Below are 15,692 nucleotides of genomic sequence, written 5' to 3'. Positions count from 1 at the left end.
GTTGCTGACTGTGTGGTGTTTGCACACATCCTTGCCTCCCATATCCTAAAAATGCCCATGTTAGGTTAACTAATGATTTTAAATTGCCACCATATGAGTATATGTAGGTGTGGACTCTGCAATGGATTACCTCAAGCTGCCTGCTGTAAAACCTAATTGGTTTGAACAGGATAAATAGCTACTTTTTTATTGAATAAAAAGAATGACAAAGTAAAATTATTTAATGGTTGTCTTTGTTACATTTTGTTAAATTGATTTAATTTTACAACTTGGTGAGATTTTAATGATTGATAGTATTATCCTAACTTGTATACCATAGATTTGTACGTTCCTTTTCACAATTGTTAATTTAATTACTAAAAACGAGTACTTCTCCTAAACATATATATATATATATATTTTTTGTTGCTGTCCAGACATTTTCTTTTTTTAAATTGGTACAGTTCAGGTGTACATCTTTGTTTTTATTTTAACTTTTATATATGAATTCTCTCACCAATGCTTTTATAGGATTATATGTCTTCATTTAATAAGGGTTTTGATGGGTATTAGATACAGGCTTGTCTTTGACATTTTTGTTTGGTGTTCCATTTCTTTGTCATGTAGGTATTCTTTGTCACTACAGTTTGGCAAACTGTCATCTAAACTTCATCACAAAACATTGTCTACTTTTGTTGGTTGTTGTTGATTGATTTTTAACTTTGGATATTTACAATAGAAGTATATGGGGGATTCAAATCACCCTTTTTCCTGCATTGCTAATGTAACAATGTTTAATCTATATAGTATCTGGTTATTAAGATAAATTTTGTCTTTCTAGATAAACTTCGACGTAGCATGCCAAATCTAGCTCGGGTGCCAAGTACAACTACCCACACAAGCTCTCTGTCCACAGTAAGGAATAGTCAAAGCTTTGACTCCAATCTTCAGGGGGCCTCAACTGGTCCATCGAGGCTTCAGTCTTCAAGTAAGTGATCTTATGTATTATCTTATTTTTTTTCATGTTTTGTCCATCTTTCTCTTTATTTTTACATTCATGGAAAATCAATGAAACTTAAAGATCTTAAGTGGAAATAAATTTGCAGAGTACAATAAAGTTTCTATGACTTTTTTTTCTTTTAACAGACATTCTTCTGAACTGTTTGTAGATAGCTATTCTTATTTAATAGTTACATTGAAGAAAAAATAAGATTGGTTTGTCAGACTGTGCAGCTTCCAGATGTACTGTAATGTTCAACATTATTAACATATAAAACCATAATAGAAGAGGCAGATGTAAGAGGCAATTTTCTCTGTTACATTAACACACTGTGTGAAGAAGATGTTCCTGGTTCCCTTCTTAAATGGGCTTCATCTTATTACAGTATATACTCAGTATTTGATGATTCATCAAAATTATTTCAGTTGAATAAATAAGTTTATTGATGTCTTTGCACATTTTAAACATTGTGAATAGGTTTCCACACAGTCTTCTCTGCTTATTTTAAAGGGTTTTAATTATCCTTGTCCAATCTGACTAGCACATGTGCTCTATTCCCAGGTCACAATGGTGTATTGTAGAGTCTAAAAATAAGTTGCTGTTACTGGCCAATCACCCATTTGTGCATCAGATCCACAGTAAAATGAAAAACCTTTAAAGTAAAGCATTTTCTGTTAATTTCTTATTGACTCTGCATCCACCTTTTTCTTACAATTTGTGATATTAACTCAGATTTCAAATATGGTAACACTTTGATTGATGAATACAATAGGAATTTTAAAGAAACCTGGACTGTCCTCATAGGCTGATTAGTTCAGGTTTCTGTGCCATCAAAATGTGACAGTTTTGAGGAGAAAAAGGTGTTATTTTCAATTATTAAACATTTATTTTCTGGAATAAGGTCAAAGGATTCTTCTTGTAGTTCTCTTAATTTAATGAAAAGTAAACATGACCTTGTAATTATGCAGAACATATTCAAAACTAATGACAAGAATGACTAATGAAATGAAGCATATCTGCACATAGCATTAAAATTAGACGTCTCATGTCTTAAATATTGTTAAAAAATATATCTAGGTGCTTATCTGTTCTTTAGTAAATAAATACATTAAGTGTGTACACTGCTTTAAAAGGCTTTTAATCTTTTGATTTTATAAGACACATTTATAATCAACTTCTTCCCATGCAGCAGTGTCATTACTATAGTAGAAAAAGGGCTTTTGTGAAGTGTAGCTGTTTACCAGTGAAATAAAATTAACAGTTGACTCACCATTTCATAGTACATTGCTTTTTCCTGCTTTGCACTCTGAGAGTAACGGTCTTTAGAACTAACCCAGGTTTGTTAACTGACTGGAAACAGCAACTTTTGGGTGTCTTTGCCCTCCAATGTAAACACACGTGGTCTGTCTTTTCTGTTGATGATTTGGTTTCTTTTAACTTCTGTTCTATGATATTCTTGCAAGATTCTGTACTTCGCTCAGTCTACTTCCATGTTGTGCTTATAGAGCAGTTTCTCAAATAAAGTATACTCAATGACTTTATAGGCAACACCAATTTCTGTATTACGGGTAGTACTGATTGCAAATTAGATAAGCAGATTCCCATCAGACCTCATCAATTTTGCATTTTGAATGTTAGACACTTTAAATTACTTCCATCCTACTTTGTGTTCTACACTTGGCCTCACATGATTGTGGTTTGTGCTTCGACCATCACTTATTTTTAGCATACATTCTTTGCATTATCCATATCTGGTGGAGAAACACTATGCCATAGTTGAGTTATTTCTCAGAAAAAATTCTGCAGTCTGCACATGCATGTACAAACTTGCTTGCACTGTTGACAAATTCAGCTGGCACGGCCCCGTCTCATGCCAAATGGCATGACCACATGCCTCATCAGCTATTCAGACTTAGATTTGTGTCTGTTTCACGGTCCTCCTCAAGATTGAGGAGGCCAGCATATCCAGCATGCTGCTTATTTGGTATTAATCTCTGAGACAACAGATATTTCCTGAGGCTATCTGTCACACTTACCTCCAAACCACCTCATAGCAAATAGTCTGCTTTGTGCTAGCCATTCTCTGAAATTCTGAAGTGGTGTTTGTCTGTGATGCATATTTATTTAAAACCTTCTCATCCGCTTGCTGAAGTTGACATTGTTTTAGGTTTTGTATACAGTTTGTTTACAAAAATCTCTTATTATGTTTACCTTTGGAGAAGGGTCTGTCAAAAAGAAGAGTCAGTTTGGGTATTGTGTTGTTTATTTTTAGTGCAGAATGTATCTTGGAAGAAAAAAAAGTTTGTTTTTTTTTGCTTTAGTTTTTAAATTGTTTATGATGGTGATATGGGAGTGAGTCTGAACAAGTTGCTAAATGTGTTTCTATTCTGAAATATTATGAAGAGTAGCATTTTGAAACTGGAAAAAAGACTGCAAAGCTTTTTTTGAGCCTTTTAAAATCCATTCTATGTTTTGGTAGCTAAAGTCATTCAGAATGGTGACAGATTACATGTGGCAACTTTCGGGGGAATTCACTAGTATTCTTAATCCCTATGGGCCTCTGTGGATGCTGCAGTTCTTGTTGGCCAATGTTTTTGTCAGATGACCCATTTCTACTGTCTGAAATTCAGTTCACTCATTTAATTTTCATTAGCAACCCCCTTAATGTTGGTAGATGCACAACCCCCTCCCAAGTTTTTGAAATTCTACAATGAACTGCTTTGTTTGGTTGATAAGGAGCAGTTCCTTGTCACTGAACCATTATGTCAAATGTTTAAACTACTTGTAGCCCCTCATATTATTGTTGGTAATCAGGGAAGCTGCCTGTGTTGTTTGAAAACTTGATAATAGTTTGTGTGATGGTTGACAACACAGTAAGGGGAGAATCACAGTGAATTCAGCAAACAGCCCTGGATTACTTTGTTTTTTAAGACTGGGGCTGTTTGATGTGTGGATGCTGTTATACATATAGAGCTCAGACTTGAGCCTTTGACATTTCTAGCTAGATGCTGGGGGGTTAATGATGTTGAATTCCATAAAAAATAAAGTCAATAATTAATATCCTGTTTTAAGTGACCTTTTTGCCAAGATTGTTTTTGCTGTACAGAAGGCTGTGGAAATATGGAGCAATTTAAAGATTTGGAGAAATAAAAATGCAATTGGAGAGATGCATAGTTACTATCTGTGTGTAAGATTGTGATATTGTGTCACACTGTGATAGTCATCAATAAATGTTTGATCAATGTGTCTTATTTACATTTTAGCTGATTGTATCCACAGATTAAATAATCATTTATATTTTTTCTTTAGAAATCTGGTATTAAATGTAGATGATGAACTTGTTTAGAAGTGTTTCACTATCTGCAACATGTACAGGTGCATCCACCTTAAAAGACAAAGGAATTTCCTAAATTGTTATCTTCATAGAGTTTATAGTAATTGATTTTGCAAGATGTTCAGTAGAATTAAACCAAATGATATAGAGACTGAAGCTGTTGACTCATGAGTGGTGGACTCATTTATTCTGAGTCCGCATGTTTTTCTCTGAGCACCCCACTTCCACCAGCACCCCACAAATGTGCCTTTTGGGTTTGATTGATTGATTCAGGTGTGGGTGAGTGTGTCATTACATGGACTAATGTTCTTTCCAGGGATGGTTCTTGCCTTTCACCCGACTCAGGCCTCTGAGACCTTATGCTGGTTAAAAAAAATGGCCCAATGGAGAGGTTTATTAAATGGATAAATACCTAGGTTTGTCAAAGGAAACAGACAATTGATCAGCTGTTAGTTCATTGGTAAGCAATTCTTAGAGCCATGCCATACAGATGTTCTGTTTTTGTGTTCATAGCTTAGCCTGGAGTCCCATTAAAAAGGTTTTTGGCTCCCTCTAGTGATTTTATGGTGACTTGCTTTTTGTTCATTTGTGTTAAGTTGTATTTTGGATTCCTTTCAATTACTTGTTTCTGTAGTCTCCCTTTATCCCACCTAATAAATATATTAATAACTTCTGCCTGTGAAATGATGTTCTGTCCCCAATTCCTTAATTGATTAGTTTAAAAGTTAGACTACAAATTGTTTAGTTATTTTAATTGACTTTATTTTGTACTTCTGTACCTATGGAGTAAAATGTCTAAATCTAGAATGAGTCAAAGGAAATATATGATTCAGTTCTGAGTTACAGCAAAATGTAAATTATTCTGCTATAAATTAATTAATCGAATTGGAAAGTCTGTATCTGTATCTGTAATGGCTGACACTGCTGCTTCACTGGTTCATTTCAAAGCCCTTGCCACTGTCTATGGAAGAAATTACCAAGTAGTGGGGTAGTGGAAGGATCTTAAAAACACAACTAGATGTTATTTTACAGGAATTGAGTCGACAGAATTGACAAACCTTTTTTGGGTTGAATGGCCGCCTCTCATTGAAATAATTCAAATGTTTTCAGTAGTTTATCTTTATACCTAACTGCACATATGAGGTTTTTTCCTCCTACATCTAAAAGATGTTCATGTTAAATTGATTTAGGACAGGAATCAACCCCATGCATCTGTGAGTGTTATGATAATTGACAGACAGCATAGACCATTGTGGTCTTCAATGCCAGAATAACCTTTGGGTATTTGCAACCATCTGATGGAAAGTTTGATTTGTAAAATGAATGAATTAACCAACCTCACATGTTGCATGAATTAGGTTGGCCATTAATGAAATGGAATTGCCTGCTATTTTGTGCTCTCTACTGGTGAAGGTATAAATACCCAAATAATTGACAGAGACATGTGGAAAACTGCTAAACAGGTGTAACTGTTAATAAATAATTGTGGGCTTGTAGGGGACAGCTCCCACCACTGTGTCTGCTGTGATTTGGACTTGTTAATTGTCAAAGTGTTCTGGCATTGATGTACTATGTTGATCCTATCTCTCTATATATAAAAGGAAATCCTGGAATGGAAAGCAAATGCAAGGCTACGATACGTGATAATCTCGAAAGACATTTAAAAGACCCGCGAGACCAAGGAGACTTGCCACGGTGCGTCTCACGGGGACCATAAACATGAGACTTGGTGCCAAGAGATTGTCCCAGGGCCGTAGCAAAAAGGACAGCAGCTGTACAGGCTTTAAAGAGAGCGAAGGACAGCACAACAGCAGCTATAAACCCCTACCCCCCCCACTTCCAAACGTGAGCAGCGTTATACATCCTGCAAGAAAGAATTCAAACACGCCCGGGGCCAGTAATAAAAGACAGGTATTGCTTTAACAACGTCACGTGACACCAGGCAGTGAGCCATCATTTAAAACAATTCAACAGACCTCTAAGCTAGCAGTTGTTGGATTGCTTTTGGCAGACAAGCATCATGTGCTCAGAGCTCTTAAAACAACGACATGCGACAGGCAGAAGAGGCAGCTAGCAAGCAGCAAAAAGACAGCAAATGATCCAAAGGCATATCCTTAGCGTACGTTCAGCTGCAACACCTTTCACAACACGAGCAGTATTATACGTCTGGGAAGAAAAAGATGTAACCAGGCACGTGGCCGAAAATAAAGGACAAGTATTGTTTTTACAAAAGTTTTTAAAGTAAAAGTAAAAATATAATGCATATGTAACAATTCACAACAAAATAACAATCTCTTTAAATTGTAGATTGCTTGCCTAAGGTAAAGTCATCCCTGATGAATGGGGACGTGGGAATGAGGGGTCCTTTCATCGGATTAGCTCTATTTCAGATGTGGAATGGCAAAATGGGGGAGGCAGCTTGATGAATGAGGTCTCCAGGACTTAAAACAAATCCAAATCATATTATGTGATATCATCTAATGTGAAATTCTACTCCGTACTTCTAGAATTTTTATTTTTATACTGTATTGAGGATTTATTCTGTTCTATGTATTGTACTGTAAGGCTGAGAATTAAAAGACAATGAGTAAAATGACAAAGTAGAACTTCATAAACACGTTTACAAACGTTGACGCTAAACACATGCAGAGCAGGTTAGAGACTATGAAACCAGTGAAATTAGAAAGGCTCAAAAAAAAAAAAACGGCGCTATACACATGTGGAGAAAGTTAAAGGATATGAAAGTAGGAAAATTAGAAAATATAAAAAAAGAAAGATCGCAGTAGCGCAAACAAACAAACTGCCTCATTTAACTATGCACCAGTCTAACTTTGGTTTTGCACAATAATTACTACACTATTGTACCTTAACACTTAATTCTACTTTATTCACATAATTATACTTATTTATTATGTTCTACTATACTGTTATCTTTCAATCTATGACTTTTTGTAATTCTAACTGATATTCTTCTAACTTTGCACAGTTTTTGATAAGTGGATCAGGATGCATTTCACTGTGTGTTGTCCTGTATAACTATGCATGTGACAAATAAAGAATCTTGAGAATTTCAAAAATGGAGTTTACCGCACATGCATTTATTGGTTACTTTGTTAGTGTATATATATTTATCTGTCTGCTTATTTAAAAAGCTAAATTTACCCCAGGAGTCAAAAACATTCTGTCTAGCACTTGTACAAAAACCTAGACAAAAGCTGGGGTATCACCTTGGTAACCCCATGTACTTTTGGAACTGTGAGAGGAAAATAGCACAACTTTACAGACAGGAGTCCAATGCAGAACTCTACTTACTTTTTTACTTTGTAAAAAAAAAATTATTAACTGCTGATGATATAGATTGTTTTGTCTGTGCTGAAATTCCAAACAGAGAAACCTGTCCTGACCTCATTAAAAAGATTCAGCATATTGGGACTGGCAAGATTACAAATATTGTTTTTACAGAATTTCTGAAATAAAAGTGAAACTAATGAAATAGCAACAATTCAAAAAAAAAAATCTTAAAAGTGTGTATCCGGAAAACCAAACATGGGGGTTAGCGAGCAGGGGGCAAAGCCCCCTAGTTACTAAAAAGATAAGGACCTCATATCTAGTTTGTAAAGATTAATAGATATTTCTGTTTATAATTATGCATGATTAGTTTTGCTGGTTGTACTAATTAAAAAGTCTTAACTAACCCAGAATGCCTAACAGTGACCTGTGGTAGGTTAACACCTCATCCAAGTTTAATTCCCTCCTTCACCCCAGTGCTGTCAGAACTGTCACTGACTCCCTGTAACTATGGACTGAGTGAGCAAGTTAGAAAATGGATGGGTCATATGGATTATCCACATTTTGCTAATTAGCCTCCTTATATTTAGTTCCTTCTCCAGGTCAGCTGCAACACAGAATCCACAGTGTAGGAAACTTCCCTCTATCTCCTAAGCAGCCACTTAAAGCTACAGCCTATGTTAGTCCAACAGTTCAAGGCACAACAGGAATGTCTACTTCAGTGAGCCTGCATTCTATGTCCAGCAGTGGTATTCCTCTTCCAAGCAAACCAGTGACACCAACTACTCCAGGACGCAGTGGCCTACCTAGACCAGCATCAGCAGTTGGTGGAAGCAGTATACCAAGAAGTAAAATAGCACAACCGGTGCGAAGGTAAGAAGTACAGACCCATAAAGTGAACTTTCTGTTTTCAGATTGAAGAAACTTTGCTTCCTGTTTTAACTAATCAATTCATACTGTAAGTAAAATGTGTAATATGTGCAAGGTTCACTGACCAAGGTTCGTTCCTCTTTTTCCATTCCTAACACTAGAATTACAAGAGCCTACGAAAAAACTTGTAGATCCGGCCCACCTTAAATCCGTTTGCACCTCTCCCTCAGCATCTTTTGTCCTGTAAATGTGCCGATTAAGACAAGCAGCAAGTAGCTTGCTATTCCATCCCCCACCGCTGCAGACCATGCACAAACTTCTCCCAGCTCATGCCTTGTTTTAGAGTTTTAGAGTGGAAGTAATAGATTGTGATTTGGAACACATGCATTTCGTGTGTGTTTCGTTTCTATAATAATCTGTGTAAACGCATTGTTAAAACAGAAACGTCATATTTTAGTAGTAAATACATTATATAGTTTATGCCAGCATTTTGTCATTTACTACTAAAATCTGGGAGAAGTTTGTGCACGGTCTACAGCAGTGGGGGATGGAATAGCAGGCTGCTTGCTGCTTGTCTTAATCAGCATATTTACAGGACAAAAGACGCTGAGGGAGAGGTGGGCCGGATCTACAAGTTTTTTTGTAGGCTCTGGTAATTCTAGTGCTAACACCATTCTGACACAATATTCCACGGTGGCTTGATTACTTGCGTGTTTTCTTGACCTGTTGTAGCTTGCTGGAGTTTGCATATGCTGACCCATACACTATATTTTCAACCTTCCAGTTGTCTGATAGAAAAGTTGAGATAATGTAAAATTAAGTTGCCAAAGCAGGAAAATGATTTAACAAGTTCAGTGGAACAGAAACAATTTACACTTATGTCACCGCAGCCTCAATTTCGATGTTTTTTTTTTTTTAATGGTCATCGCCATTTTGTTTGTAGCCGCGTCTGTTGTCTGTCATGCATTCAGACATTTTGTCATGATGTCTGATATTATTACTGTATCCATATTTTAAATGGAGGTGTGATGGTGTGGGATCAAAGACATTTCTTTTTTAATGAAGATTTTTTTACATAGAGATTATGGAAAGACATTTTACACCAAAGACTGAGCATTTGTGATTTAGATTTTTAAAAAATTTCCTATTTACAATAATTGTACAAGAAGAACATCCTCCACAGTCAGAAGTATTTTATATAATCCAGAAGATATTTTTCAACAGTAAGTCAAAAGAAAGACTGATTTATGTAATTTCTGGATATATCAATTAGATGTCATTTTTAATTGTAATAAGAACATTCTATTTATTTGTTTATTTGTTTTGTTTTTTTTATAGTTTACTTCAAGCACCGAAAACATTAAGTACCCTTAGCTCTGTTCGAGATGGCAGCTGGCGTGATGGTTGTTACTGATGCCGTTTCCAGTACAGAGGATATCTTGATAATGCCGAGTGTTCAGTGCCCAGCTGGCTGGGTATTTACTCTACTGTACCACAAAGTGTTCTTCAGGTTGTGAGTAGATTTGGGACCGGTTTCTATAATGAATTCTGTTGAACTGATGTAAAAACTCCACACTTAACTGTATGCAGTGCAATAATGCCAAACCCACAGATGCAGTTTGTTTGATCTTTACAAGAACAGTATTTTAGCCAAAAGATTGTCATTTTTAAACCATTTACAGGGAGAACACAAGGTAATAGTTGACTTAAGGTTTTTTTTAAAAAACTTGATTTAGAGAAAAGAATGTCTTTTTTTTTTTTTTATATAACTGATCGGGGAAAATTTTGTAATGTGGTACCTCTTGTAATAGTGCTTTTTAACCATTTTGGGTTTCTTTCTGTAGTCTGCATGTCTATATTTGGTTGTTACTTCAACACCTTGACACCTCATGACTATTCTTATGTCTAAACTTTCTGTGATATTTACAAGTCACACGGATTATTTGTATCCCAGTTTTTGCTCAAGGTAGCACTTACTTAGGTCATATTTTCTAGAGGTTACAGCACTTTGGGTTTGAATTTATTTTGATGTACCTAATCTGAAGTTAAAGTAGCAATATCTCACTTTTTCTTGTTTCACTTCATTTCTAATGTATGTATTTAATGAAACATTTAATTTATTTTGACATTCATCTCAGCACTGTTAAAGCGTATTGCACTTGTCTTCTCAAATGACTTGTATTCTACAGTAAGATGCAGCTTTTTTTAGAGTGAAATAAAGTCATTGTTTTAATGTGATTTATTAATGTGTCTGGAATGAGCAAGTTTTAAGAACAATAAACTTTTTTTAATTATAAAGATATAGTTTGTGGTTCTTGACTATTATATTGCACATTTTTTATTGTCTTCATAAATGCATTTTCTTTTAAAAGAATCAAAGCTAGTCTGTCAATGCTACAATGAAGCCTGCTCTCCCCCTTTCAGAAAATGTGCGTTTTAGTGGAGGCATTGTGTATTATATATATATATATACACACACGCACATGCACGTACGCACACACACACACACTCACACTTCACTCTCTTCTTGGACACAAAACTGATTCCTGTTGGGTTAGAATTGAAAATTTACATCTTCTTATATACACTTTTCCTGGACTAGTTTTCCTACAATAATTTACTTTTCTTTGCTGTAGCAGTTTTGCATTTCCTGTGCCTCCATTTTTTTTTTTCTTTTACAGGTATTCCCTGCCCAAACCCACCACCTATCACCAATTTGTTGTGCCATCATTCGGACACAATGGTCAGTTGTTAGAAGCATGACCCCTGTGGTTGCCCGATATAATGTCACATAAGCAGTCCTTTAAAAGATGGTGCCAAATTCATTATGGTGTCCAAGATTGTGACTATTCTATAAACTTTTGTCAAAAAGTTACAGTAAACATTACTTGGTTACAGAATCCTTGCTTATTTTTTTATTTGTCTTTTTATCTTGTCTTCTATTTCTCATTTTCAAGTTAACACTAGTGCTTTTCTTGACTTCTGGTTTTACCATTCATTTGTTTTTCAGCCACATTTAATCTCCAGGGGACTCTTAAAAAACCTGAGTGAGAATATCCACACTCCAAAAAACAAGAAAATATGTATGTCAAAAAAAATCTGATTTGTAAAATGTAACGTACACACATTTCTATGTAATTTATCATTTGCAAAACACAAGCACCGTGTGTGTGTGTGTGTGTGTGTGTATGTATATTTATATAATATAGTAAAAAAGGCGCTATATAGGCGCCCGACCCGACACAGATAGACACAGAGACACGTATAAAACTAATACAGGCTTTTATTTTCTTCACCCGTGGGCGCACGTCTTCCCCATGACCCACAGGCAATACAGAGTCCATAAAGCACAATTATCACACAACACTCCTTTCTCCTTTTTACCACCACCCCTCCTCAAGCTTTGTCTCCTTCCTCCCAACTCTGGCTCTTCAAGTGGTGGTGGCTACCCTTTTTATATCCCACCCGGAAGCGTTCCAGGTGCTTGACCACCTGGTCCTAATTGCCCTTCCGAGTGGGCTGAAGATACGTCCAGCTGGGCTGCTGACTCCATGCAGCTCCCCCTAGCAGCCATCCGAACCCCCAACCAGGCTGTGGAGGACTCCATCTCCTATGGAGCCATGCGACAGGCTGGGGAATCACCGTCCGCCAGGGAGGCTGCCACCAAGCGTCCCAGGGGAGGTATTGAGCTGCCCATGGTTGCTCCCCCGGAACAGATGCAGAAGGGGCATCCCTGCCGGGCATGGGACCCGGCTGTCCGCCACAATATATATATATATATATATATATATATATATATATATATATACAGGGTAGGATTCAAAAGTAATGAGCCTTTGTTCAAAAAGACAAATTTATTGAGCAAATCGGTACAACTAATTAATAGTCTTCAAAATAGGCACCTCCTGCATCAATACACTTTTGTAGGCGGCTTTTCCATGACTCGAAAGCGTCCACGTAGGCCTGTTCCGGGATGGCTGCAAGGGCTGCCTTGACATTTGCTTGGATGTCCTCGATCGAGTCGAAGCGTTTTCCATTCAGCGCTGATTTTAAGCGCGGAAACAAGAAGAAGTCAGAAGGCGACACGTCCGGACTGTAGGGAGGCTGGGGGACCACCGGAACGTTCACCCGGGTCAGGTAGGCGCTCACGATGAAGGCGGTGTGGCTGGGCACGTTATCGTGGTGAAGCTTCCAGCTGTCCTTGATGTCCCTTCGCTTGCGCGCGACGCTTCTTTTCAGCCTTTTCAGGACTTCCAAGTAGTAAGCAGCATTCACGGTCTGTCCTTGTGGGACAAACTCGTAGTGGATGATCCCCTTCACTCCGAAGAAGGCAATGAGCATGGTCTTCGTCTTCAACGCGTACCGTTGCTCTAACGAACTTTCCATTCTGCCGTGTAACGCACTACTGCACAGGCTTTCCCGTCAAGGCCGATCCTACCGCTCCGAGCTTTCGGTAGGAGCTCCGTTGCGTTGTGAAGCCAACAGCCATCGTCGCCATCGCTGGCAAGTGGGGCGCACGGCGAGGTACATTCGCGTCAGAACAAAATGAGGCTCATTACTTTTGAATCCTACCCTGTGTATATATATATATATATATATATATATATATATATATATATATATAAAGAACACGGCACAAATGGTGCCCTGAAACATCCATATAGGAAGCATGCTAATCAACCTTGTATACTGTATATGCAATCATGATGCTGCAGAACTTCATTGGCTGGTAGAACAGCTTCATTCATGAGTAACAGGCTGTGCTCCGCAGCTGAGAGCGCAAGATTGTACATGGAATTGTAGTGCTTCTCCTCTGTGCTCTGGGTGCCCGGAAAAGGCATAAGATGCCAGCGTCTGAGGAGGTAGACACCATCATCTGGCACATGTAATGATGTGATTGACATTACAATGAATTCCTTAGGCCATATGGAACACTGAGAGTTCAGCCAGTTACCTTACCAACAAGCCATTCACCACATACAATATCTTCACATATGCCAAAACTACTTTGCCTCACAATAAATGAATTGTGGACTGCCCAGACCACTGAGACAAAGCATTTGCCAGCAACATCATTTAATCACAGATGACTTGTTCATTAATGGAATGTAACTATTTACAGTTAACACAAACAGTTTAATTCTCTCTAGTTGCCCTTATTGAAATATGAATGCAGTTAATTGCTCCAATTATGTTAGGAGAACTGGACACTACTGAAACTTTCCTTTTTACATTTGTAAAAACATGTTATGTTGTATGTACTGTATGTGTACCCACACCATATTAAAACTAGATGTAGCACCTCATTGGTCAGTTAATGGCTTCCAGCACAAGAAGCAACGACTGAGTGAATCTTGGCTGTGATATTTCTGACTTGTTGGCCAGTTACAGTATAAACTGACAAAAAAACAAAGATCTTCACTACAAATACATATTATTGGCCTTCTTAAAAACTAAAACTAAAATATAGTCTGTAAATCATATTCACTGCTTTTGAGGTGTAATATGTTTGTCAAATCGACACAAATTCTAACAACGGCTCTGTAATATGAATTATTAGATATGTCAGTCATCAATTAGCTGCATTTCCCGCTTGATCAAGGGTGTCGTCCTTTCTCCATTTCTCCAAAATATTGTGTATGTGTGAGTAAGAGTTGCTGTAAATATATGGATGTTTCCCAATCAAGTTGTCTTTTATAAACCACAAAATTGGTTTGAAGAAGTTGTGTATGTACGGTTTGGGCCTCTTTTTGTGCATACACAAGCTTTATAAATGAGGCCCCTGGTCCTTCAAAACATTAGCCCTAGTAAACTGCCTTATCATTTGTAATTGTGGCAGAACACTACCTCATTGTTGTGTCAGTAAGCTGAAAAGGACTGGAAAGTGTACCAGGAAATGAACAAAAGACAGAAAAAAGGGTCAAAATTGGGAGATTAAAAAACACAAAAGACCAGGCAGAACATGAGACGCATCATAATCATATAAAGTTTCATTAGCAATAGGTCAGAAGCAGAAATACTAGACAGAAAATAATAGGCAAAGGACATTTGGGGAAAAAAAGGGGTTTAGTATGCGCAACTCAGATGAGGAAATGACCTTTCAACAACCCTTTTACTCATTACCTAGATTAGCCGTTGTTCACGACCTCTGAGGACACACTCCTAGAAATGCCTAATGACAGGCATTCAAAATAGCAGTCAAAACGGAGCCAAATATTACATATCTATTAATCAAAGAAGAGACACCAAAACCAATGATGATTAAAATGAACCCATAAAAATACTCAAAAAGTCTATATCATAATGCTGATCCTAGCTGATCTCTGAATTAAAGAATAATTTCTTTAGCTACAATCCTCAGTCTTTCATGTGGGGTGTGAATGTCGGTGTAAAGTTCAGTGTTCCCTATCTTCAAACCATGCACAGAGATGTAGTCGCCCACTCATACACACTCTTGGCTAAGGAGCGGAGAAGCCAACAGTGCCACGTTGTGCTTGTTTAGGACAAGAGAGAACAGACATTGTTCATGTTTGATTTTATACATACACTATATGGACAAAAATATTGTGATGCCTAACTGTTACACCAACAGGGACTTAAATGACATTGCATTCAAATACATAGACTTTAATATGGAGTTGGTCCAGCTATAACAGCTTCCACTCTTCTTGGAAGGCTTTCCACAATTATTTTGGAATGTTTCTGGGGGAATTTGTGGCCATTCATTCTGTAGAGCATTTATGAGGTCAGGCACTGATGTTGGACCAGAAGGCCTGGCTTGCAATCTCCATTCCAGTTCATCCCAAAGGTGTTTGTTTGGGGTTGAGGTCAGGGCTGTATACAGGCCAGTCAAGTTCTTTCATGTCAAACTCATCCAACCATGTCTTTATGTTTCTTGCTTTGTGCACTGGGGCACAGTCATGCTGGAATAGAAAAGGGCCTTCCACAAACTGTTTCCACAAAGTCGGAAGCATTAAGATTACCCTTCACTGGAAGTAAGGGGCCTAGCCCAAACCCTGAAAACAGCCCCGTTATCCCTCCTCCACCAAATTTCATAGTTGGCACAATGCAGTCAGGCAGGTAATATTCACCCAGCTTCCGCCAAAACCCAGTCTCGCCCTTTTGACTGCCAAACTGAAAAGCGTGATTCATCGCTCCATAGCACATGTTTCCACTACTCCACAGTCCAGTGGCAGTGTGCTTTTCACCACTACATGCAAC

General features: G+C 37.5%; 1 protein-coding gene across 4 annotated transcripts in view; it reads left to right on the top strand.

The window, feature by feature from the left end:
- The window catches only part of slain1a (SLAIN motif family, member 1a), a 112,896-nt gene extending 102,125 nt beyond the window's left edge, over window positions 1-10,771 (top strand). For all 4 annotated transcript variants that reach the window (XM_028799585.2, XM_028799584.2, XM_028799583.2 and 1 more), the window contains 3 exons: window positions 821-967; window positions 8,192-8,474; window positions 9,810-10,771. In XM_028799585.2, the coding sequence (XP_028655418.1) occupies window positions 821-967; window positions 8,192-8,474; window positions 9,810-9,885 (506 nt within the window). In that variant the 3' untranslated portion in view covers window positions 9,886-10,771. The remainder of the gene's footprint in view (window positions 1-820; window positions 968-8,191; window positions 8,475-9,809) is intronic.
- Window positions 10,772-15,692: the final 4,921 nt, after the last annotated feature.

The sequence above is a fragment of the Erpetoichthys calabaricus genome, chromosome 4 (genome assembly GCF_900747795.2).
Source record: "Erpetoichthys calabaricus chromosome 4, fErpCal1.3, whole genome shotgun sequence".
In the NCBI taxonomy this organism is placed as follows: Eukaryota; Metazoa; Chordata; class Cladistia; order Polypteriformes; family Polypteridae; genus Erpetoichthys; species Erpetoichthys calabaricus.
This window is presented reverse-complemented; position numbering and strand designations above follow the sequence as displayed.